Below are 22,384 nucleotides of genomic sequence, written 5' to 3'. Positions count from 1 at the left end.
ATCGAAGGGACCAATTCGAACTTAAAATCAGCAGCCTTGCGGACGGGGCATACTCATGCGTTTCCTCGCCCGGTTTGCACCTTCACTTCGACATCCACTACTGAGCCGGCCTCATCTACTCTCACCAGCATTTCGCATAATGGCGTCGCCTATCACGACCTCGCAGCAGGCCGAGCAAATCCAGACACAAGCGCAGCCTCACTCACAGACACCACCTCGGCCACAAAATGTCAACGGCAAGCGGCCAGCTTTTCAGTCTCGCGCAAAGGGCAAGAAGCAGAGGACCAAGAGAGAACGATCGATGAAGGAGGGCTCATCAGAGGAGGTTCTGCTTGCTGATATTCAAGCCCTCGTCAAGGCCCGCCAGGAGTCGGCGCCTTCGACTTCGGCGCAGGAGACGTCGCCCCTGCCCGAGCAGTGGTCCGAGATTGATGTCGAAATCCTCGAACTCTCTTCCACGGGTGACGGCCTCGGTGTTCAAGTCGGCTCATCCAACCCTCAGATCTACGTCGTCTCGTTCGTTGCGCCAGGCGACGTCGCCCGTGTCAAGGTCGTCCGCCATGTTCTCGAGGACGGCTACACCGCCACCGACTACCTCTCCGTCATCACGCCCTCGCCCATGCGCGACGACTCTCGTATCTCTTGCAAGTACTTCACCCAGTGCTCCGGCTGCCAGTTCCAGATGCTCGACTATGCCGACCAACTGCGGCACAAGCGCTCCATCGTCGTCAAGGCTTTCAAGAACTTCTCCCAGCTGGCCCCCGAACTGGTGCCCACGATCGGCGACACCATTGGCAGCCCGCTGCAGTACGGCTACCGCACCAAGCTGACGCCGCACTTTGACGGCCCCCCCGGCAGCTGGCGCAAGGGCAAGCAGAGGGCCCCGTTCACCACAATGCCGCCCATCGGCTTCAACGTCAAGGGCCGTCGCGCCGTTCTCGACATTGAGGACTGTCCCATCGGCACGCAGGCCGTGCGAAACGGCATGAAGAAGGAGCGCGAGCGCATCGAGGGCGAATACGCCACCCGGAACCACGGCGCCACCCTGCTCCTGCGCGAGAGCACAAAGCGCTACCCCAAGGGCGGCGACGAGCAGCCGCCGGCCGCGCTGCCCGAGGGCGCCGTGCGCGTCGACACGGACGCCTACACCGACATCAAGACGTGCGCCACCGACAACAAGGCCATGACCTCGGAGTACATTGACGACTTCCTCTTCACGAACCCCGCCGGCTCCTTCTTCCAGAACAACAACTCGATCCTGTCGCCCTTCACCGACTACGTCCGCCAGCACGTGCTGCCGCCCGCCGCGCTCGCCGCGGCCCCCGGCGCGAAGCCCATCCGGTATCTCATCGACGCCTACTCCGGCTCCGGCCTCTTCACCATCACGCTGTCCGGCATCTTCAAGACGAGCATGGGCATCGACATTGCCGCCGACTCGATCGCCTCGGCGCGCAAGAACGCCCTGCTCAACAGCTTCACGGAGGACCAGTGCACCTTTCTCGCCGCCGACGCCCCCGAGCTCTTCAAGCACGTCAGGTACGACCCCGACGAGACGGTCGTCATCCTCGACCCGCCGCGCAAGGGCTGCGACGCCAGCTTCCTGGGCCAGCTGCTGGATTTCGGCCCGCGGCGCGTCGTCTACGTCAGCTGCAACGTGCACACGCAGGCACGGGACGTTGGTGTCCTCGTGCGCGGAGAGGTGGAGGGTCAGAAGAAGAGGACGAGGTACGAGATTGAGAGTCTGAGGGGCTTCGACTTTTTCCCCCAGACGGGTCACGTCGAGGGCGTGGCCGTGCTGAACCGTGTCGAGAATGCATAACCGATCGTGGCGTGTAAGAAAAAAAAAGGTTCAGGTTGTAATAAAAAAAGGCACCAAATGTCAAGCTCTTCCTTCCGAAGTACGTCACGAACGATGGGACTCGATTGAGACGTTGGACAGAGCAGATTGCGCTCGAGACACGGCTGCTGTGGTTCCCGTATCGGACGTTCCCGCCTTCCGGCTTCGGAGCTGCTCCACTAAGTGGTGTCCCGACTTATTGTTGAACCCAGAAGAGAGCACTGTGAAGGGTGCCAACCAGGTCTTCAGTCAGCTTTGAAGTGGCACAGAGCTCCCGTGTCCTACGGCGGCGAAGCTGCCTGCTACCTCAGGATAAGGCTAAGGGGTAAAATCATCTACTGCTTCAGCCATAATGAAGGAGCGTCTAGGTATGAATGTTCTTCGTGTTACGTTCTACTGTCTGTAGTCTTAAGTCATAAAACGGATCGTGAAGTCATGCCCACTGCGTGTGCCCTTTGTAACGCGATTATGACCGACCGTCCTCGAGAAGCACTTTCAGGGCCTCCACAGCAATCTCAACGACATCTGCTCGTCGGCTCTTCTTTGCCGCCTCCTTCAGAACCTCCAAGCCGTTTGCTGCATTGATCTTTTCACGTGCCAGCACGCCAACTCGTCCCTCCGTCGCTGCCATGTGATAGACGACATGGCAGGCGCAATATCGCACATTCTCGCTTTCGTCTGCGACCATGCCCAACACAACTTCAACTCCACGTTCGCGTTCAACGATGGCGCGAACGACATTCTCATGACCCGTGAGCTGCGCCAGAGCGCCACCGGCCGCAACTCGCGTTTTCTCGTCTTCAGCATCGGCCAGTGCAAGCAGAATGTGCATTCGTTGCTTCGCCTGGGGGCTTCCATCGACATAATGCGTCGCTCCCTCTGGTCCCTGAACAAGATTGCAAACAAGTTCGACCGCGGCTCTGGAAATCAAGGTTTTCGACGAGAGCAACAACTCCTCGATATCCGACCACGCGGAACGAACAATGGCACGGCGACAATCGCCATCGTTGGAGGCGAGGTTGGTAAGAGCGAGGAGAGACTCAAATGTCGGCAAAAGGTCGCGAGTCTCAGCGGCTGCATCCGGAGCCAGGATAGAAAGCAACGGCCGTACTGCTGAGCTTTGTGGGTGGGATCGATTGCCACCAAATACAAGACTGGGATCAGTGCTGATCAGGATGCGAGCGAGTGCATGAGCTGCGACGCGACGAGTCGCCGATTCCGTCTCAGGAAGAGTGAGCCAAGCAGTCAACAAGAGCTTGACGGCGCCTTGTTGGGCAATCTGGCCTCGCAGCGGTGCTGTGACAGAGATCGAATTGATGATGGCTATCATAAGCGCAAGAGATGCCGGCGAGCCGAGCTTGCTGCGGGATACGAGAACTGGGACGACACCGGCGTCGAAGACCAGCTTGCAGCGTGCCGCAACATGAGTGTCGTCGTTCAGGGGCTCGGTTTCGATCTTGCCTGCGGCGTTCGCGTATGCCTTGAGCTGGTGCATCTTCTTCTGTTCCTCGGAGAGATTGGGTTGGTACCTCGTCAGGTTGACGAGGATGCTAAGTGCGCCATATGTCAGAGGTGACCTAGGCTGGGCTTCTGCCAGCGTTGAAATGAGCTTTTTCAGGAAATCCTTGTTGCGGACCAAGTCTTCCTTGACCTTGGGCTGCAACGACGCATAAGCCAAACCTTCAATCGAGTGCTGTGTTCCATAATCGTCGTCGCTTAGTAGCATTCCCGTAAACCTTGAGGACAATTCTTCAATGGTCGTTATGGCCGGCGTGATCCTCTCTTCTTTTCCCTGATCATTCAGCGAGGGTGCCGAGGGCACTGCCTTCAGTCTGAAGTCAGTCAGATCTTACTGGATAAATCGCCTTGCGAGGGCGATGCGGAAACATAGCGTTCGGGGTACCATACTCTCAGTTTGGCTAGAATGACGGCGGCAAGGTTCTGCACGCCCTCAGAGTGCCTGCGCATGGTGACGGAGCCCTCCTGGGACAGATACTCTGGGTTCTGCTGCATCTCCTTGACGACCTCGTTGGGATCCTGGTCGACGACCTCCTCGAGCCACTCGGTGCAGTACTTCTGAACGGCGTCGCGACACTGCGAGTTCATGCAGGCTGCGTTCAGCATCTCAAGGCATGCTGTCTCAACTTTGCGGCTCTTCCACTTGCGCCTCATCAAGGGACCCAATGTGCCGAGGAAGCCTTCGCTGAGGAAGAGGGATGCGGTCAAATCCGGAGCGATGGGAAAAGCAGCGGCGGCAACGCAGAAGGCCGCAATGTAGTCGTCGTAGGTACCGCGGCGTACTTTGTCGAAGAAAAAGGTGGATAGCTTGGCGCCTCCTTCGTCGCCGGCGGCCTTGAGATAGGCGGCGACCGTCATGACAGCATGACCGCGAACGACGTCTGCTTGCCTCATGTCGAGGTAAGAAAATACTGTGTCGACGCATTCAGCGTCAAGAAGCGAGCAGATTGACGTGGCATTCTTCTCGACGACGGCAAGCTGCGTGTCGTCGTTCAGGAGCTTGGTGAGCTGGTCGAGATCCTGAACGGTTTCATCGTCCTCACGACCTCCCTCCATTAATCGCGCAAGCAGGAGAAGCGTCTCGTCCTCCCTCGATTGCTCGACCTTGGGCGGCAGAGCCTGGGACACAGCTGCCATGGCGTGAGGCGGGCGGCTCGGATTGCGTGAGATAGTGGTGGCGGGGTGGTGTTGGTTGGGAAGTGAGTGAGGGGTCTGGGCGCGGCGAATATTTGGTGTGGAAGTAGCGCAGCACAGCACTATGGAAACACGGAGGCGGCTGAGAAGCAACAGCGATGTAGCGCAGACCTATCTGGTAGGTCTCGGTACTCGAGATACGGTATTGGCATGGAAATGAAGGGAGAAAGAGGGAGGAGGAGTGAGGAACAAAAAAGGTGCGCTCGTGTCTTGTCAAGTAAGTACCTAAGGTAGGAGGTAGGCAAAAAAAAAAGGGCAAGATAGGACGTTGGGTCCGAGACGATTGGGAAGGAGCTCGTTGGCCTGGGCCTCCCATATCTCGAGGTACTTACAAATGGAACGTTATGGCACGGTACTTCGCGCGAAGCTATCTGTGGCTCCAAAAAGAGGCGTTGCTCAGGGCATGATCCAATGAGAGGGGCAGGTGCTGGACTTCACGCGCCTGCCTGGCCTCTCACTTTCAGCTGATCGGGCCTTTCACCGTCGCCCCAAACAAACCTGCCACGGAGCCCTGACAAGGACCCCTCTAGTCCCCTACCTTAGCACCCAAGTAACAGGCCTCAAGGGCTATCACGTGCATGGGCGCTATTTCCGGGCCGCTGCTAGCAGTGCCTCCAGGACGCTTCAGGTCTTTAAACCCCTGCAATCAAGTGCACTTGGTACCTGGTTTGCTGGCAGCAGAATGGTGAGGCCACAAGTACCTCAGACGCGCAGTGTCACTGACCATGACGCGACATCCGCCGCCGGAAGGGCTTCGCTCAGGCTTCTGGAACACACTGACCCTCGAGGTCAGCGTCCCTCGTCCGAGCTGTAGAAATCGGTTCCAGATGATCTATAATTGGTGAACATCCAAAATTGTCCTTCTTGTGTGATAGGAAGTGGACGAAGCCATATGGCCACATCTGTGCTTGGTCATCCCGAGTGTGCATCAAAATCGACAGTAGATGGCTAGAGCCTGCCTTGTGCCTACGTCCAAGACGTCATGGCAACACAAGGGAATCAACCATGAGCATGCGTCTTTCCCCACTTGGCACCTGCCGATGATCTATCTTTCTATGTGCACGGACCAACTACGAAACCTCACCACATGCTTCCATTCGTAAAGTGAATCTCTGTCGGCAGCAATTGCTGTGCCCATGTCCACGACCTCCAACCGCATTCGTACAAGGGCATTTGGCAGGTCATCAATCCTGTAGATCCCTTTCCCGGGTCTCGCATTTCGTTCTTCCACTCTCCGTAGGCCCAGTAGTGCCGTGTTCACGACCCTATGTCCATGCAACTTCGGTAACAAGGCTCCAACCAGGGCCACCTGCAGCCTCGCCCACAATGAACCAGATCGATGCCTCAGACCATTACGAGGTGGCAAACACGGGAGAGACGGCTTCTTTGTGCACTGTCATTCTCGATGTCAATCCTCGAGCCTGGAGTGCCCTGTCCGACGTCCTCCCCATCTCCAAGGCTCTCTCCAATGTTCTCATCTACCTCAACGCCAACCTTGCCTTCAGCAACACCAACCAAGTCGCCGTCATCGCCTCCCATACGAACCGCGCAGTATGGCTCTACCCAACGAAGTCCGAACCCTCGAACACGCCCTCGACAGACGGCGATGTCGCCATGAGCGATGCGCCACCGAAGAAGGCGAAGGTCCCCTCTGCGAATAAGTTCACACAGTTTGCCCAAGTCGAAGATGCCGTCCTGCGCAGCCTGAAGAAGCTCCTTGACGAGACCACCGAAGCCGACCTAGACTGCACGACGACACAGCTTTCCGGCGCCCTGACCCTCGCCCTCGCGCACATCAACAAGGTCAACCTCTCCTACACAGCCTCCCTCTCCTCCGACACGGCCAAACCCATGACGACCGCCGCGCCAGGCCTCTCCTCCCACATCCTCGTCGTCTCCGTCTCCGACTCGGATCCCTCACAATACATATCCACCATGAACGCCGTCTTCGCAGCAGCCCACGCCTCCATCCCCATCGACGTCCTTTCCCTCTCGCCGGCCACGGCGAAACAGACGGCGGCCACCCAAACGACGGACCCAAACGACCCCCACAAGTCCGCCTCCTCCTCGTCCTTCCTCCAGCAGGCGTCTCACATCACAAACGGCACCTTTCTCGAGCCGCCCTCCCCGCTGGGTCTGCTCGCCTACCTGACCTTTGGCCTCGCAGTCGCCGATACCCGCGCCCGCGCCGCTCTCGTGCCACCGACCCACCACACCGTCGACTTCCGCGCCGCCTGCTTCTGCCACGGCCGCGTCATCGACACGGGCTTCGTCTGCTCCGTCTGTCTCAGCATCTTCTGCTCCGTTCCCGAGGGCGCCGACTGTCTGACGTGTGGCACCCACCTCGCCCTCGGCCACTACGGCGCCAAGCCCGCCGTCGTACCGCGGAAGAAGAAGAAGCGGAAGAAGCAGCTACTGCCGAACGGGAGCATCAGAGAGGTCTCGGGGACGCCCGTGGCCGGCGGCACACCCATGCGTTGAGCGTTGCTAGGTTTCGTCCTTGGCGCTCTTAGGTTGAGCTGCAAGCTACAATTCATCTGTAGGCCAGTACTCATGGCGTGGCTGGCTGTCAGGGATGCCGCGAAGGAAGTGTAAGATTGGAGGAGTACGAGTTCAGCAAGGTCGGGGCACGGCGGTCCTCGGGACGTTTATGATAGATGGATAACTCAGATGCCACATGGCGTAGGCTGAGGAGCTTGTATAATGAATTTGAATAGCATAACGGACAGATTCCGTCCAACACAATTGGCATGGTCTCCAGATCCGTGGTTCAGCATTCAAAATCTGGTGGTGCTTCTTGTAGGATTCTTGTTTTTGCTCGGGTAACGATAATGAAATGTCTAGGGAAAGCCCAAAGTGTTTGGACAAAGGTAGGTAGTGTACACATCGCCCCATTCATCATTCACCATCCGCAGATCTACCCTCCGACAGAAATCTTGCGCGCCCCACGGGTCACCTGCTCGGTATTACCAAGCCGGGACATGACACATTGAGGCTCCTTGTCGGCACCGCCCATGGAAGCCAGCGCGAAGGAATCAGTGTTGTGTGCAAAATAGAGGTAGTACCCAGTGCGCGTCTTCTTCACCGTCATGACCCCAATCGCTCCCACAGAGTTGCAATTCCGGACACCTGGGTGTCCCATGAAATCATTGGAGATGAAGGACTCCATAATGAGGTCCTCGTCGTCTTCTTGAACATCTCGGCCGTGCACACCGCGACGCGTACCGCTGTAAATTCGCTCGGCGCACCTCTGAGATGCCATGGTGGTCGCCATGTGCTCACCTGTGCCGCTGGTGACGGTTGCAACGGAGATGCCTTCGGGATCGCTTGGATCGCTGGGAACAACGGCAGTGCCAATGCCCACCAAAGCGGCCGGACCAAGCCGCCCGCAGTGCTTCATGCCGATACCGCCTGACGAGGAGCCAGCGGCGATATGACCTGCATCATCAATGGCGATGGCACCAATAGTGTCAGTGATCATGTCCAGCGGCGGTGAGTCATCGTCTGCATCCTGTGGAAAGGGGAATGGTCGCTTAGAACCACGAGGGCTATTGAGGAGTCGTGTCGCTGTCTGACCAACATCCATCTGAGCTAACACTACCAAAGGTTGCGGAGATCTCCCACCATCGCGGTGTCCCCTAAGCGCGGGGTGCGAAGATGGCACAGGCGGATTTCCGGGACTGGCACCAGGGTGATGGCGTTTGGGAGAAGTTGCCGCCCCCTGCGTCGCGCCGACATAACTCAGAGGGCTCCTCTCGCCTGGTGATGGTGATACACGGGATAGACCATGGCCAGGAACTGAAGGAATCGAAAACTGGCCATGGGCTTTTTCAAGGGCCGGAGAACCGCGGTATGGTGAGTCGGGCTGGCCTTCGTTCCATGTACCAGTAAGGATTGCGTTGGCATGATCTCTTTGCTGAGAACTCCCGGTACGGGCTTGGTCGCTTGCGACATTCGATCCAGTCTCATACTGGAGGCAAGAAGCGACGTCAGTGACGGAATCACTCGCGCCTTGAGCTCGACAGGACTCATCCTGCTTCAGCTTCTCTTCCGCTCGCAGGAGATCGTCCTGCCATCGAAGGAAACGATCCCGAGCATTTTTGGAAATCAAGCTGTCATTGGGCACCGTCTGCATGCCATGCTCTGAGGCAAACCCCTTGGCTCCTGCTCCGACAAGGATGTTTGGCGGAACCCGTCTTAAAGTCAAAGGTTGGTTGCTTTTGTCGAGTATAAGCTTTGCTAAACAAATAGGATTTCGAACATCTGCAAAGGCATTAGCGATTTACCATATCAACTTGGCATAGCCTGACTTACTCGGCGCAGCTCCGCACGCACCACTTCGTCCAAGATAGTCGACAATAGTGGCATCGCACTCTACTGTTCCCTCTATGGACAGGTTGGAGCCATAGCCAGCGTTGGTGATTTCTTTGTCTTCTAGGACACGGAGAGCAGCTTCAACAGCCTCAGTAGCCGATGCACCAGATCTGAGAAACTTCATGCCCATAGTTGCTGCGCTGGGTCGTGGCGTCAGTTCGAATTCGATCAGTCCTACAAAGATTAGGGTGAAAGCTTACTCATTACAAGCTTCGAGGTGAACTCGCTCGTTCTGATGGCTGTGGAACCCGGCGCCGGCGTGGATGAATATAGCCCCCGTAAATTTGCTGCGCTGCCCTCGTCTTAAGACCCGATCTACAGTGCCATCAGTGCCTCCTGGTGGGCTTTTTAAGCTGTTGGCAGCAGTCAACTGGACTTTTCGAGGTCTTTTAACGCGTAAAGACGGCTGTTCACTCCTGGTTTCGGTGATCCGTGGCAACTCATCTTGCATACGCTCCACCGGCAGAGCGGCATTCTTGACTGGGGTTGGCGTCGGGTCGTGATGTATTGCATGTCGAAAGTGTCGGCTGTTCAAGATAGATCCGAGGAAGCTCTGTTGGAGGTCTCCTCGAGTACTAGACCGGCCCTGAACGGCTGTATCCTCAAGGATCGCTTGCTGGTCGATGGCAGGAGAGGATTCTGGAGTAGCCGTGCCGTTGATACTACAAGGCTCCTGAAACGAGTCTAAACGGCAAGACTGGTCAGCAAGCCGTGGCCGTATGCTGGAGTCGTCAGTCATCGGGTCGGTATGGTCGCAGTCTATTGTATCTCCCACAGGTCGACTGGAACTTTCGCAGCTAGAGCCGCTTTGTGATCTAATTGGCTGATGCCCGGAACCAGTCTTGACATTCGAGGCGCTATTGTCTGGGTGACTTGGCCATCTGTCCTCGACTTGCTCTGCCTGATCACTCATTATGCCAGACGGGCAAGCGTTATGTCGATAGGCTTGACGGGTGACTTGACTGGGTATGCTGCATGCAGCGGTGAGCAAGTCTAGTAGGCTTGTCTCTCTAATTAGGCTGTCTTTGCGGTGTGCAATCGTATGTTGACAACGGGCTGGTGCTGATAGTAACAGCAGCAAGGCATTCGAAAAGTCATAAACAACGTCCAATCGGTAGTTTATGACTTGCAAAACCGAAACTGAGACGTGACTTGCCCGGCATGGGACGGTCGATATAAATGAATGCAGAGTAATAAACTACTCGGAGTTGTTTTTGAGCGGGGCTGCCAATATGGATTTCGTTGTCGGACAGCCCAAGGTGGGAGAAATAATTAGAAGATATATGCGGAGGTTGTTGGACACTGGACTCCAAGAGGTGTCTCCCAGGTAGAAAGCATGCCGTACTGGCGCAGAAGGGGCTGACGCACGTATCTCAGATGACTGATTACTCTTGCCGGTTATTGAATGGCATGCAGTGCTCTGTGACAACCTTCAATCTGGGGTGCCTGGTCTACATACGTCACCCAGCCTGTTGAAAGCCAAGTGCGAGGCAGGAGGTGAAAGCCAAGGGAGGGGAGTGTCCTGCCTTGGGCGAGTAGCACGTGACGATTTGTAGCTACGTTCACTTTTTATCTTCGCCAGTTCTCAAACTCGGGGCCTCATGCAAAGACATGTGTGCCGCGGAAAGAGCCATGCCGTATAGTCCTTGTTGTTAAGCGGTAAGCTGTCGTAAATTCAAGTCAGTGGAGCCCAGGATCCAAGCATGACGGCGACAAGTTACCATGACTTTCTGAAAGTATGACAGAACGAAGACACATGCAAGGCCTATGAGCCGATTCGCGAGGGCCGATCGAGACTTGAAATTCAAGATTGGAATTACTCGTGTCCCGAGACAGACGTCACAGAAATAAACATCTCGGGATGTTTCGTTCACTTGTCGTTCTAGGCGGGAGAAACCTCACTGAAGAACCGTGTGTGGCACTTGCAGCACTGTACAACATCAGCCAATAGAGAACCTTGGCGAGCTTCCCAACCACCCACTCTGGAGACCCCACTTCTAGTCTGATGCACAGCCGCCTGGGAAGGAAGCTGGCACGGCCGGACTCCTGCTGCCTTTCGTTCGTGACGAGGCACACAACCCGATCCACACCTTGACGTCGTAATCGTGCACTTCACTTCGACACGGCTCCGACCACTTCTCCCGACCGAGGTCATCCTCTCCTTCAGGCCACGCACCAGCTAGCAATTGCGAGTGCATCTCGACATTTACAGCCATGGCCAACCAAACTCCTGCCGTTGTCATGGACAAGTAAGTCCACGCCTTGATCCTATCGCCATCCGGTGCCCCGCATTGGGCCAGGTAGACGTCGCCAGACGGAACAGCCAGAGCTAACACCCCCCTCTCAGCGGCACTGGCTTCTCGAAGCTTGGTACGACCTTCGAATTCCCACTGAATATCTCTCGAGCCCGACTTTTCTGACTTGCGCCGCAGGTTTCGCCGGCAATGACTCCCCCTCCTTCGTCTTCCCGACCGCCATCGCAACCAAAGGTCCCGCAGGCGGTAGCGGAGGCTCCGGATCTGGCCGTCCCGCCGTCGCAAACAAGCCGTCATACCTCACTGGTGGAGCGGGATCTGGTGGTCACCTCAACATGAAGCGCGGCACCGAGGACTTGGACTTCTTCATTGGCGATGCCGCTATTGCCGCGTCGCAAGGCCCAGGTCAGTGGCCTGCTGAACAATGGCCCAGCTGTGTGCTGACGAGAAGACAGGCTACGGGCTTCACTATCCCATTCGCCACGGCCAGATTGAGAACTGGGTATGTTGGAAGCTCTCTAATGGCTACATGGGCACTGACAAGGAGCAGGATCACATGGAACGATTCTGGTCCAACTCCATCTTCAAGTACCTTCGTGTTGAACCCGAAGACCACTACTTTCTCCTGACCGAGCCAGTCCGTACATTCTGAATCGTATTGTTGGGAGTTTCTGACAGCTTTACAGCCTCTGAACCCCCCCGAGAACCGCGAGAACACGGCCGAAATCTTCTTCGAGTCTTTTAACTGCGCCGGCATGTACATCGCTGTGCAGGCTGTTCTTGCGCTCGCCGCGTCTTGGACATCCTCCAAAGTGCAGGATCGTTCGCTGACCGGTACTGTCATCGACTCGGGTGACGGTGTGACCCACGTCATTCCCGTTGCCGAAGGTTATGTCATTGGATCGTCGATCAAGTCGATTCCCATCGCCGGCCGCGATATTACCTACTTCGTCCAGTCGCTTCTTCGAGACCGAGGCGAACCCGACTCGTCGCTCAAGACGGCGCAAGAAATCAAGGAGGAGCACTGCTACGTGTGCCCTGATATTGTCAAGGAGTTCTCCCGATACGATCGCGACCCTACTCGGTTCATCCAGCACCCCGTTCTCCAGGCTGGTGGTCGCAAGACCGTGGTCGATGTCGGCTATGAACGATTCCTCGCACCTGAGATCTTCTTCAACCCCGAGATTTACAGTTCCGACTTCCTGACGCCTCTGCCCACCGTTGTCGATGGCGTGATCCAGTCCTCGCCGATCGATGTTCGAAGGGGCCTGTACAAGAACATCGTCCTGTCCGGCGGCAGCACGCTGTACAAGGACTTTGGTCGCCGGTTACAGCGAGACATCAAGCAGCTGGTCGACGCGCGCATCAAGGCCAGCGAGGTGCGCAGCGGCGGTGCCAAGAGTGGCGGTCTCGACGTTCAGGTTATCACGCACAAGAGGCAAAGACACGGTCCCTGGTTCGGTGGCAGTCTACTCGGCCAGACACCCGAGTTCCGATCGTACTGCCACACCAAGGCGGAGGTAGGACATGAGAATTGGCGTGCCCCAGAAACCCGAGCTAACATCCATGGCAGTACCAAGAATACGGACCGAGCATTGTCAGGAGGTTTGCGCTGCTGGGCGGCCCTGGCGGTTCTTAGACGGTTGGTGTTTCGTGTTTATAGCAGGGGCCTATTGCAATTCTTCAAAAGCTTTTCGCATCTCACTCTTCGTCCTCGAGGTGGCATGAATCTAGCGTGTCTTTGTGATGATGGTTGTCGAAGGTACTAATGAGGACGACAGATGATGACGGTTGTTGAAGCGGAAAGCAGGGATCTGGGCTGCGAGGAGGTAGGTCGGTAAGCGTCAGCTGCGGTTTCGTTCCGTAGCCAAATTGTCAGGCCCTGCGCAGATGTGAAGGGGCGTCAGTCCTCATACCTCCGTCCGACACCTTGACTTCCGCTCGCCCATGAATATCCCTGTTGCTGTCGTCGGATGTGCGGCTGACGACGAGGCTGCTTGGGTGCAGTGCTCGGCACAGGGCGAGCTACCCCCGCCTCAGGTGTGACAGGATGAGCAGGGGAACCGCTGGTGCATTTGAGATTGATAGTATACTACCATCAGGCGAGATCGCCTAGAGGCATGCTATTCAAAGGATTGTGGGGTAGGAAGATCCGGGGTGTGGTGTCGAGTAGCGCCATTCCCGCATCACAAGGCTTGAAGGGCATTGTGGCCCGAAGGAGGGTTCCCTTCGAGCGAGACAAGCAACGGGAGCGAGCGTTGGCGAGGTAGCTGCTGCAGACGTGGGGAGAATCTGGGGGCTGGCATGGCCGATTGGCGGGGGCTTTGGGGTGGCCTTGAAGGATCAGATGAAGCTATCTTGGTGCTGAGGAACAACGGGCAAGGCCAGAGGGGAGACACTCTTGCTCTGAGTCAGCTACCCCTCATGAGACTGATTCGTCACGATCTCGTGGAAGATCGAGCTGGTCAAATGCGTCGTGGGGTCCTGCACGTTTACCACGGACGGACGGGACGTGAATGATTGGTGTTGGGGCAAGGAGTGTGAGGCCATACGAGTGGGCAATGGGACGATTTTCTGTAACGTCCTGAGCTGCATGCCAGGGTGGGCGTGCGGTACGCTCTCGTTGTGTTGTGTTCGAAGTCGTTTTTGAGAAGCATCCTCTAGGGACAGCCCAGGGATCAAGCACCATGACCGACGGCGTCAAAAGCTTGGCTGTCGGGCATCGAGCTGATCAAGTTTCGTAATTCTAGTCATTGGGTGCTGTACTTTTGCTCACATCGAGACCTCGTGTGGTGTACCTAGCTACCTGCCACAGCCCAGACGCAGACCTATTCCGGTAATAGTGCCACGCCATAGATCCACTGTAGCTCCCGGCAGGGCGGGGAGCAGGCAGCTCACGAATCCATCGTTGGGTCAACATCATCTGATCCGATTCTGTCCCGGCGAAGCCGTGCAAGCCTCGCTGTGACTCTTGTTTCTTGTAGACTTACCCTTCATCAGCACTTGTAGATAAGAGCCGAGGCCTCTGATGCGCCGTGCCCGAAGCAATGGACTCGCATCCGATAAGCCGACCGCCACAATCGCCTGTACCGTTGCTGGCGACAGCAGGCAGCTTCCGCAACCAGCACCATCCAACAGGCCGGCCGGGGGTTCCACCGCATCCACCAACCCTCACCCCGATATGCTGCCTCAACGTGGACCTTCTCCAGCCCATCGCATTCTGCTAGCCCAGCACCATGCTTGCGTCACCGGGATGTCTCAGCGTCATGCGAATCGCCTAGGCCGCTGTCCACTTGCGCCGTTCGCCAGCTCCCGCTGACGGAGCGGGGTAGACCGAACGCCTTCGAAGCAAGTGCGTCTGCTATGGTGCGCTTGGATGGCCAGATGGCAAGGTTTGGGGCCGATGTGACGGCGTGTTCGAAAGCGAGATGGAAGCTCCCGGGAAAGGCATTGTCAACTTGCCGGGTGTGGCTTTCCTTGTCGACAATGGCTCTGGAGGAAAGGAGCCTGCAGGTTTATTGATTCGATAGGGTCTCTTGTCACTACGACCAATGGTCTTCTTGGGTTATCAGCTTGTTCCAATCATGGTTCTAGGTCCGTTCACTCGGTTTGTTCTACCAACACTGCTTGCACCTCTACTCTGAAAGGTATCCTGCTACAAGCCTGGCACTAGGTCAGGGGTGATATAGGCCAAGCTTTCTAAATATCATCTCTTTTTCGAAAGTCATAGCCATGCTCTTGGTCACTATTTACTTCCGCGCTTGGAACTGAGAGCAAGGTTTGGTAGGAGACTGGAAGGCACTGCGCTGGTGGTTCCAACATGTCTGGGGGATGAACGTGCTTTGGGCACACCTTGAACTCACTAACAACACCGTAAAGATTGGGGGATGATGTTCGTTACTAGTCGTACTTGCGATTTTCATTCATTCTGGTAGTCCATTCCATCCCGTGCACGTGAAGCGTGGGACAACCAACCCTAAGCACCCTGATGGTCAACCAGCCCAGTAGAGCAGTGGTCTTGTGCGAAAGACATGGGTGTTTCTCGAAGAATAACACATAGACAAGATGCCTACAATCTTACCACACCATATCTGGCCCTCCGTTACTTGCTTTTTCTTCCTCGTGTGAAATTTATCCTTGTAAATCGGGCCAACAAGGAAACCCACCGACACGCTGTATCGTCACTTATGGCTCGTCTTGAGCACGACCCTGCGACGTCCTGTACCCCTTCACGTGATGACCTTTCCATTATACAATTGAACAGTAAGCTCCACTGGCAAGCCAGATTTGATAATGTATTCACACCCTCCAGGCAACACCGACAACGACACGAGACAAGTCGAGACAGTGGCAGCTGACGTGCAAGAGGCGACGACTTCATACCATGCATCTGACCTCGACCATCGAATGCAGTCGCAGCTCAACTATCGCCTCGAATGCATCCTTGAACGAGTAATACGCCCAACATGTACGGCTCTGTGTACTATCCCCGCCAACGTGGTGTGAACGTCAGCCGGCTACTGTTGCCCCAGGTCCTGTCAGAATCCCATGACCTCGGTACGTCGCCCAGCCTCACGCCAGGCACAACGGCCATGATGCCATGAAGCCCATGGAAGCCTCAGAGAAATCGTCATTGGTTCCGACCGGGAACGAAACAGAACCAAACATACAAGAGACTTGTGGTGTCGGATCTCTGCCTCCCACATTTCGCCGATGGCTCCCTTGTCCCTAGTGTCGATCGCGACAGGCCGAGCGCTTCTGCGGCTCCATTGTCCGGGCGCCCTGGACCCGAGCGCCTTACCCTTTTCCCCAGAGCTCATGTCTCACGCGCAGCCGCAGCAGCACCAGCAGCAGCAGAGCCTTTCCTCGATTGAGGGGTAGCGGCTATCGGGCAGAAGGGACAAGGACGACGGATTCGGGTCGTGCTGTACGCATGAGCTACCTTGGGGGGCGCAACTCAAGCGGGGCAGGGCGCCGCAGTAGCTCGAACCCGGCTCGCGTTCGCTGCCGCCGATCATTGGCCCGCCGGCATCGTACGTTTTTGTCTCCAGTTCCCGACAGGAGCTCTCTCGGGGTTATCGAGGCATCATGATGAAGCAGTCTCACCACTTCGGTTGGGGTAGCTCCTCGCGCTGGTCACTGCCCACCATGACTTGGGCCAGCGCCGCCCATCCGTGAACGGGGCGTGTGTGTGTGTGTGTGGGCTGACGGATTGAGCATGGCGTTTCTATATAAGAACGTGTGCCTGGTGCTTTCTACTTCGAATGGGAAGCTTTCCAAAACCAACGGACGCTCTCCCCCCTCACAGCTTCTCAGAACATTTCTCGAGTACATCTGACGCTGTACCGAGCTCATTACATCACTGTACCAACATTGCGACGTCTCCATCTCGTCCCCTCACATCCACATCCCCACCCAACATGGGCGCAGACATTCCCTCGGAGCAGTGGGCTCAGGTCATTGAGAAGACCGGTGGTCGTACGTCCCTACCTCTCTCTCTCTCTTTCTGCTCACTCCCTCCTTTCGCAGATATCGTGTACTGACGAGCCACAGCCGTGGTCTACAAGAAAATCCCCGTCCAGAAGCCCGGTCCCGATGAAGTGCTCGTCAACATCAAGTACTCGGGCGTCTGCCACACGGACCTGCACGCCATGATGGGCGACTGGCCCCTCGACACGAAGCTGCCGCTGGTCGGTGGCCACGAGGGCGCCGGCATCGTCGTCGCGCGCGGCGAGCTCGTCAGCGAGGTCGAGATTGGCGACCACGCCGGCGTCAAGTGGCTCAACGGATCCTGCCTCGCGTGCCCGCACTGCCTCAACGCCGACGAGCCGCTGTGCCCCAAGGCGCTGCTCTCGGGCTACACGGTCGACGGCTCGTTCCAGCAGTACGCCATCGCCAAGGCGGCGCACGTGGCGCGCATCCCCAAGGAGTGCGACCTCGAGGCCGTCGCGCCCGTGCTCTGCGCAGGCATCACCGTCTACAAGGGCCTCAAGGAGTCGGGCGCGCGCCCGGGCCAGTCGGTCGCCATTGTCGGCGCCGGCGGCGGCCTCGGCTCGCTGGCGCTGCAGTACGCCAAGGCCATGGGCCTCAAGTCGATCGCCATTGACGGCGGCGCCGAGAAGGGCAAGATGTGTGCCGAGCTCGGCGCCGAGACGTACGTCGACTTCACGTCGAGCAAGAACCTCGTCGACGAGGTCAAGGCCGCGACCCCTGACGGCCTCGGCCCCCACGCCGTCCTGCTCGTCGCCGTCTCCGAGAAGCCCTTCCAGCAGGCGAGCGAGTACGTCCGCAGCCGCGGCACCGTCGTCTGCATCGGTCTGCCGGCCAACGCCTACCTCAAGGCGCCCGTCTTCGACACAGTCATTCGCATGATCACCATTCGCGGCAGCTATGTCGGCAACCGCGCCGACACGGCCGAGGCGCTCGACTTCTTCCGCCGCGGGCTCATCAAGGCGCCGTTCAAGACGGTGGGCATGAGCAAGCTGCAGGAAGTGTTCCACCTGATGCAGGAGGGCAAGATTGCGGGTCGCTACGTCATTGACACGAGCAAATAGTTTTTTCTCTGGGGAACGCGATGGAACATGGGTGAATGGACGGCGTGGAGTTGAGGCGAGCGAGGCGAGCGAGTCGACCGGTTTGTGGGCGGGTCGGTCCCTGACGTTGTCATGATCAAAATTGAACTTGCACTTTGTTACGAAGATGATTTCATGATGAGTCGTGACCATGTGAACCAGCGAGCGACGAGCGCGGCCAAAGCATCTTCTCACAAGGTACTTGCCCTGCTGGCGGGGGGTCGTGGACACAGACACATCCCGGCTGTGGGTGTGCGGTCGAAGTGCCGCGCAAGCTTCCCCGCGCGGCATGTCGATCTCATGTCGGCAGCAAGACGTCACGATAATGTTGATGCTACCTAAGCTGATGCTTCAATCAAAAGACCAGTTCGAAGTCGACGTGACATCGTTGCGTTGGTACATCGCAGGCGTGCGATCTCGGCCTCGTCGCTCGATCCTTCGCATCTGTGCTCTGGTCACTGATCGATGGTCTCCGAAATCACCAAGTCATCAGCTGCTGGCATTGCGCTGACCACAGTTGTCCGCCGAGTGTTGCGCTCGCAGTGTCGTCTACACACAATGTAGAATGCCTGTCGTAACAATAACCATGGCCAAGTCATTGTTGATTGAGTCCGGGTTTTCTTGATTTTCTACAGATGATCTGTTCAACCATATTTCGAAATGAGCTTCTTCATAATGGACATGGCCCCCCCACGGTAGCCCCCGCCGAACATGGCATAGTGATTAAGATGATGGTATCTGTTCTTCGTCAGCAGACGTAGACACGACCACGGTAGGCAGGTAAACTCACAGTTCGTACAACTTGACGCGATCTTCCCATTCGGCCTTTGGCTCCGCCTTGGGCACAAGCTCCTCATACTCGTTCCAAAATGCGCCGCCAAACCCGCCAAACATGCGCATGATGCCCAGTTCGTATTCAGAGTGCCCATAGACGGCACTCGCATCAAAGACGACCTCCTCGGCGCGTCCCTGCCCATCGATCCGTCCCGTGCCGTGGTTCCCGCTCCAGAGATCGCCATGCACGACAACGGGCGTGATGGGCCCGATCGTCTTCTCGCCCACCAGCCGCGGCGTGACGACGCCAGCAACCTTCTCCACAGCCTCCTCGAGCTCGGCGTCGGCCCCGTTGGCCTTGACACCCGCGCGGCAGATGGCCCGCAGCCTGTTCTCGGCGTAAAAGTCCGCCCATGACGTCTTGAACGTGTTGTGCTGCGGCGTGGCGCCGCAGCACGTCGTCACGGGGAAGCCGAAAACAGGGGCGTCAAACCCATCCGGCGTCGGCGCCGGCGTCGTGTGCAGCTTTGCGAGCTTGGCCGCCAGGGACAGTCCTGAACTTGCAATGGACTGGGAGGCGCCGAGGTCGAGAAAGTCGGTAGCGAGGAAGAAGCGGTCAGGGCTGTTGGCGAGGGCGCCGTGGGCGTGGGCGCGCGGGCAGAAGCTGGGGACAGCGGCGGCGATGGCGTTCAGGGAGGCGTGCTCGCCGCGGAACATGACCTCTGAGGCGGTGCCTGTGCCGGTCTTGACGAAGTAGCGTTTCGGCTTGCCATTAAGTGTCGAGGTCAGCTTGAAGGTGGAGGAGAAGCCGGAGCCGCCGTGGGAGGTTATCTTGGTGTGCTCGGGGGTGAGGCCGAGGGCTTCGATGATGGCGGGGTCGACGTCTGGCATGGCGGTGGTGGTGATGATAATTTTGTTGGGAATTTGGCTTGGATGCAGTATGATAAACACCCAAGTTGACGTGTCTGTCTTTCTACATGGTAGACTTTTCAGTTAGTCATTCAACACACGATGTGCAGCTCAGGGCAGGCGACAGATCCGTGGATGGCGGAAGGCGGAAGGCAGAAGGCATGATGAGATGCGACGCCGAAGTGACGTCATGGCAATTGGTGCATGACAGGAAAAGGTGGACACGGGAGTGTAGAATGGCAACGAGGACGCTTTACAGATCTCTCCGTGACAGAATATTGGTACTTTTTCTCTTGCGTCTATGGGTATCTGAAAATAGAAGAAAGAAATATACATGATGACAGGATGCTCAAAAAAGGTCGTCTGAATAACGTTTGCCCCACGACAGCTGGCCGGGGGGTTGGTCCGTTCGCGCAACACACGCTACAGGGATCTCGAGGCCCCCAAGCCCACCCCCGAGACCTCCCAAGGGCCCTGAAGAATTTCGTTTCTCCGGGAGACGGTTCCCGGTGCTGAACAACTCACAACCGATAGCCGGAAAGAGACCACATCTCCGGAAATCCATGCCGACCGAATCCAGGCTCTGTAGCAGGATGACAGGCGGCCAGGTCAATGACCTGCGGCTGAATGGCAAGCGTCCCCAAAATCCCAAGGCCTGGACCCAGCCGCCATCCCCGCGTGTCCCCTGACAAGCGCCCCCCCAAAAACTTGTGTGACTTGGGGAACGGGAAGCGTGGCATGTCCCCTTCAGCTGATTCTCGCCGGCGATCCCCATCACCGGCCATCCTTCCCAATCTCGAGGGCGCCCAGCTCAGATAGCCGCAGACTTCCCGACGACCCAAAGGCACTGCAACCCAAGCCTTTTTTGTCCCTGATCTGCCTTGCTTTCATCCCTGCCGTATGCATGAGCCAGAGACTCGGCGGAGACCTCGTGATGGCGTGTGAACCCGCAAAATAAACGCAAAACCAAAGAGAGGCACCGCCGCCGCCAGTCCACCTCTTGAACCCCTCCCCCCGCCAAACCCCAGACCCCCCAGACGCCTAGCCTTGGCCATCCGCCAGCCCACCCTTGCGTGTGGGGGTGGTGGAAGAAAAAGGGCCCAACAACAGACGGGCGAAGGGGGGTTTCTCGCAATCCATCTCGACCAGCGCCTTCCTTCTGGGGAAAGGCCCGGTCGACCGGCTCGACAATGCCAAGCCAAACCCCTCCCCCTCCATGAATCTCTCACTGCCTCAGAGAAACGAGGCGCGCCCTTTTCCTGCGGCACGCACCCGGCTCTTTGTCGTTTCTGTTGTCCAAACGGTAAAGGCGCTGTTTTGTCGTGTGTCTTACACCGCCTCCCTGGCCGCGAAGGATCCGTACCCCGCCAGCGACAGCTCGTCGCTCTGCCTGGGCATCTGCGAATGCAGGCTTGTCGTCGAGTGGCCGTCTTGGAAGAGGGGCTCGAGGTCGGAGGGTATCGCCTTGCGCAGCAGCGACTTGCGGAGCACGTTGCGCGTCACGGTCGACGACGATGACGACGACGTGGACGAGTTTGTCGATGCCGGCGAGAGCGATGGCCTCGTCGCCGGGGCGGCGGCGGCCTGGCGGCGCTCGCGCGAGGGCACCATGGGGACGGGAGGAGCGCGGCTCGCATTGTGAGGATTGCCGTTGAAGCAGTCGGTGCAGGGGCACATGGCCGACTTGTTGGCTGCGGGGGGCGGGGTGCAGTGGCGCTTCCACCAGCTCTGGGGCTTCTCGCTTTCGTTGGCGTACATGGTGGTGATGTGTTGAGTGTATCGTTGAGCTGAAGGTTCAGAGGTCGAGGTCGGATAGTAGTGATGACTACCATTCAAAGAAAGACAGGTACGCTTCGACAACGGCTGCAGGGCAAGGACGAACGACTGGGAAGGTTCAAAAGCTGCCACACATTTTAGGGAGAGGGGGGGTTCCAGGCTTTTATGTACTCTCGCGCCTTGCATCCCAGACACCACACCTTTTCAAACAACCAAGGTAATTCCTCTGGTCTTGGGTCAGGGTCTGGATCTTGGCCCGGGACATGGCTCCGGGCATTGAGCTCCGACGCGGGCGTTGGAGTAGGGGGGGGGGGGGTTTTGTGGCTGCATGTACAGGTGGGACCCCTTGTCGCCGGCAACCAAATCCACATGTGTGCCCGCCGACTGGCACATGTCCCAAGACCACTAGATCTGGATTAAGGGATCTCAGCCCAGAAGAAGCGCTGAATCAAAACGTCTTGCCGTTCATTGGTGCATCAGAGAAGGGGTGCGATAAGCCACTGGACGCCGCCCACGACTCTAATCGCCAAGCTCTAAGCCCGTCCGATGCATACCTTATCTCACAAAGAACTGCCAACGAGTACCAGGCAGAAAGAGAAAGCACAATCACAAAAAGAGAAAAAAAAAGTTTCCATTCGAGATGGGCTCGGAGATCGAGCTTGAGGAATACGTACCAAACAATCCTTGTTCGTCATTTGCGGCCGGCGCCCGGGTTTGGCTCGGAGAAGACTCGCGGTCCACCACACCGCCCGTGTGTAAAATGGGGCACTCAGGGTCGTGATCGCGCCTTCACCGGCGTTTTCTTCTCGGGCAACTGTGGGCCCTCGCCTCATTGCAGGTTCATATTGAACGATCCTGTCTGATCATGGCGCTGTTCAGGGCGACCAGTGCTTGGTTCGCTGCCAGACTGATGTGACACTGAGAAAGTGTTGCCCAATACTGAATAAGGTACCTTGGGTAAGGTGCCCAGAGAAAGTGCCTGTCCTCCATACAGACCGATATACAAACGTTATGCATCTCACCGCCATACTACGACCATGGTTGCAAAGACTGATGAAAGAAAAAAGAATGAGACAAAATCTAGAGGCGAATCCTATCCACGCCGTCGACACATCATCGTCCCCACCAGCCACATCCCGAGCCAATTCTAGACATCGTCGTGCCAAGCTCGGCAT

At 57.3% G+C, this 22,384-nt stretch overlaps 8 protein-coding genes across 8 annotated transcripts; 4 read left to right on the top strand and 4 right to left on the bottom strand.

Moving 5' to 3' along the window:
- Window positions 1-139: 139 nt before the first annotated feature.
- On the top strand, window positions 140-1,819 carry TRM2 (tRNA(m5U54)methyltransferase; the record flags this gene model as incomplete). Its single annotated transcript, XM_028639754.1, has 1 exon — window positions 140-1,819. The coding sequence occupies one exon, from the start codon at window positions 140-142 to the stop codon at window positions 1,817-1,819; it is 1,680 nt and encodes a 559-aa protein (XP_028495969.1).
- Window positions 1,820-2,303: 484 nt separating this feature from the next.
- Window positions 2,304-4,492, bottom strand: D7B24_005603 (uncharacterized protein; the record flags this gene model as incomplete). Its single annotated transcript, XM_028639753.1, has 2 exons — window positions 2,304-3,622; window positions 3,691-4,492. The coding sequence occupies 2 exons, from the start codon at window positions 4,490-4,492 to the stop codon at window positions 2,304-2,306; spliced, it is 2,121 nt and encodes a 706-aa protein (XP_028495968.1).
- Window positions 4,493-5,875: 1,383 nt separating this feature from the next.
- GTF2H3 (General transcription factor IIH subunit 3) lies at window positions 5,876-7,030 on the top strand (the record flags this gene model as incomplete). The annotated part of the gene is made up of 1 exon (XM_028639752.1): window positions 5,876-7,030. The coding sequence occupies one exon, from the start codon at window positions 5,876-5,878 to the stop codon at window positions 7,028-7,030; it is 1,155 nt and encodes a 384-aa protein (XP_028495967.1).
- Window positions 7,031-7,466: 436 nt separating this feature from the next.
- On the bottom strand, window positions 7,467-9,662 carry D7B24_005601 (uncharacterized protein; the record flags this gene model as incomplete). Its single annotated transcript, XM_028639751.1, has 4 exons — window positions 7,467-8,053; window positions 8,795-8,812; window positions 8,864-9,063; window positions 9,124-9,662. 4 exons carry the CDS (start codon window positions 9,660-9,662, stop codon window positions 7,467-7,469), a joined length of 1,344 nt encoding a protein of 447 aa, XP_028495966.1.
- A 1,475-nt stretch (window positions 9,663-11,137) lies between these two features.
- On the top strand, window positions 11,138-12,817 carry ARP3 (actin; the record flags this gene model as incomplete). The annotated part of the gene is made up of 7 exons (XM_028639750.1): window positions 11,138-11,172; window positions 11,271-11,293; window positions 11,356-11,583; window positions 11,634-11,680; window positions 11,729-11,815; window positions 11,865-12,698; window positions 12,752-12,817. 7 exons carry the CDS (start codon window positions 11,138-11,140, stop codon window positions 12,815-12,817), a joined length of 1,320 nt encoding a protein of 439 aa, XP_028495965.1.
- A 3,781-nt stretch (window positions 12,818-16,598) lies between these two features.
- On the top strand, window positions 16,599-17,732 carry ADH1 (alcohol dehydrogenase; the record flags this gene model as incomplete). The annotated part of the gene is made up of 2 exons (XM_028639749.1): window positions 16,599-16,656; window positions 16,732-17,732. 2 exons carry the CDS (start codon window positions 16,599-16,601, stop codon window positions 17,730-17,732), a joined length of 1,059 nt encoding a protein of 352 aa, XP_028495964.1.
- A 662-nt stretch (window positions 17,733-18,394) lies between these two features.
- Window positions 18,395-19,415, bottom strand: D7B24_005598 (uncharacterized protein; the record flags this gene model as incomplete). Its single annotated transcript, XM_028639748.1, has 2 exons — window positions 18,395-18,488; window positions 18,541-19,415. 2 exons carry the CDS (start codon window positions 19,413-19,415, stop codon window positions 18,395-18,397), a joined length of 969 nt encoding a protein of 322 aa, XP_028495963.1.
- Window positions 19,416-20,762: 1,347 nt separating this feature from the next.
- Window positions 20,763-21,191, bottom strand: D7B24_005597 (uncharacterized protein; the record flags this gene model as incomplete). Its single annotated transcript, XM_028639747.1, has 1 exon — window positions 20,763-21,191. The coding sequence occupies one exon, from the start codon at window positions 21,189-21,191 to the stop codon at window positions 20,763-20,765; it is 429 nt and encodes a 142-aa protein (XP_028495962.1).
- Window positions 21,192-22,384: the final 1,193 nt, after the last annotated feature.

The sequence above is a fragment of the Verticillium nonalfalfae genome (genome assembly GCF_003724135.2).
Source record: "Verticillium nonalfalfae strain VnAa140/NRRL 66861 chromosome Unknown scaffold_35, whole genome shotgun sequence".
NCBI lineage: Eukaryota > Fungi > Ascomycota > Sordariomycetes > Glomerellales > Plectosphaerellaceae > Verticillium > Verticillium nonalfalfae.
This window is presented reverse-complemented; position numbering and strand designations above follow the sequence as displayed.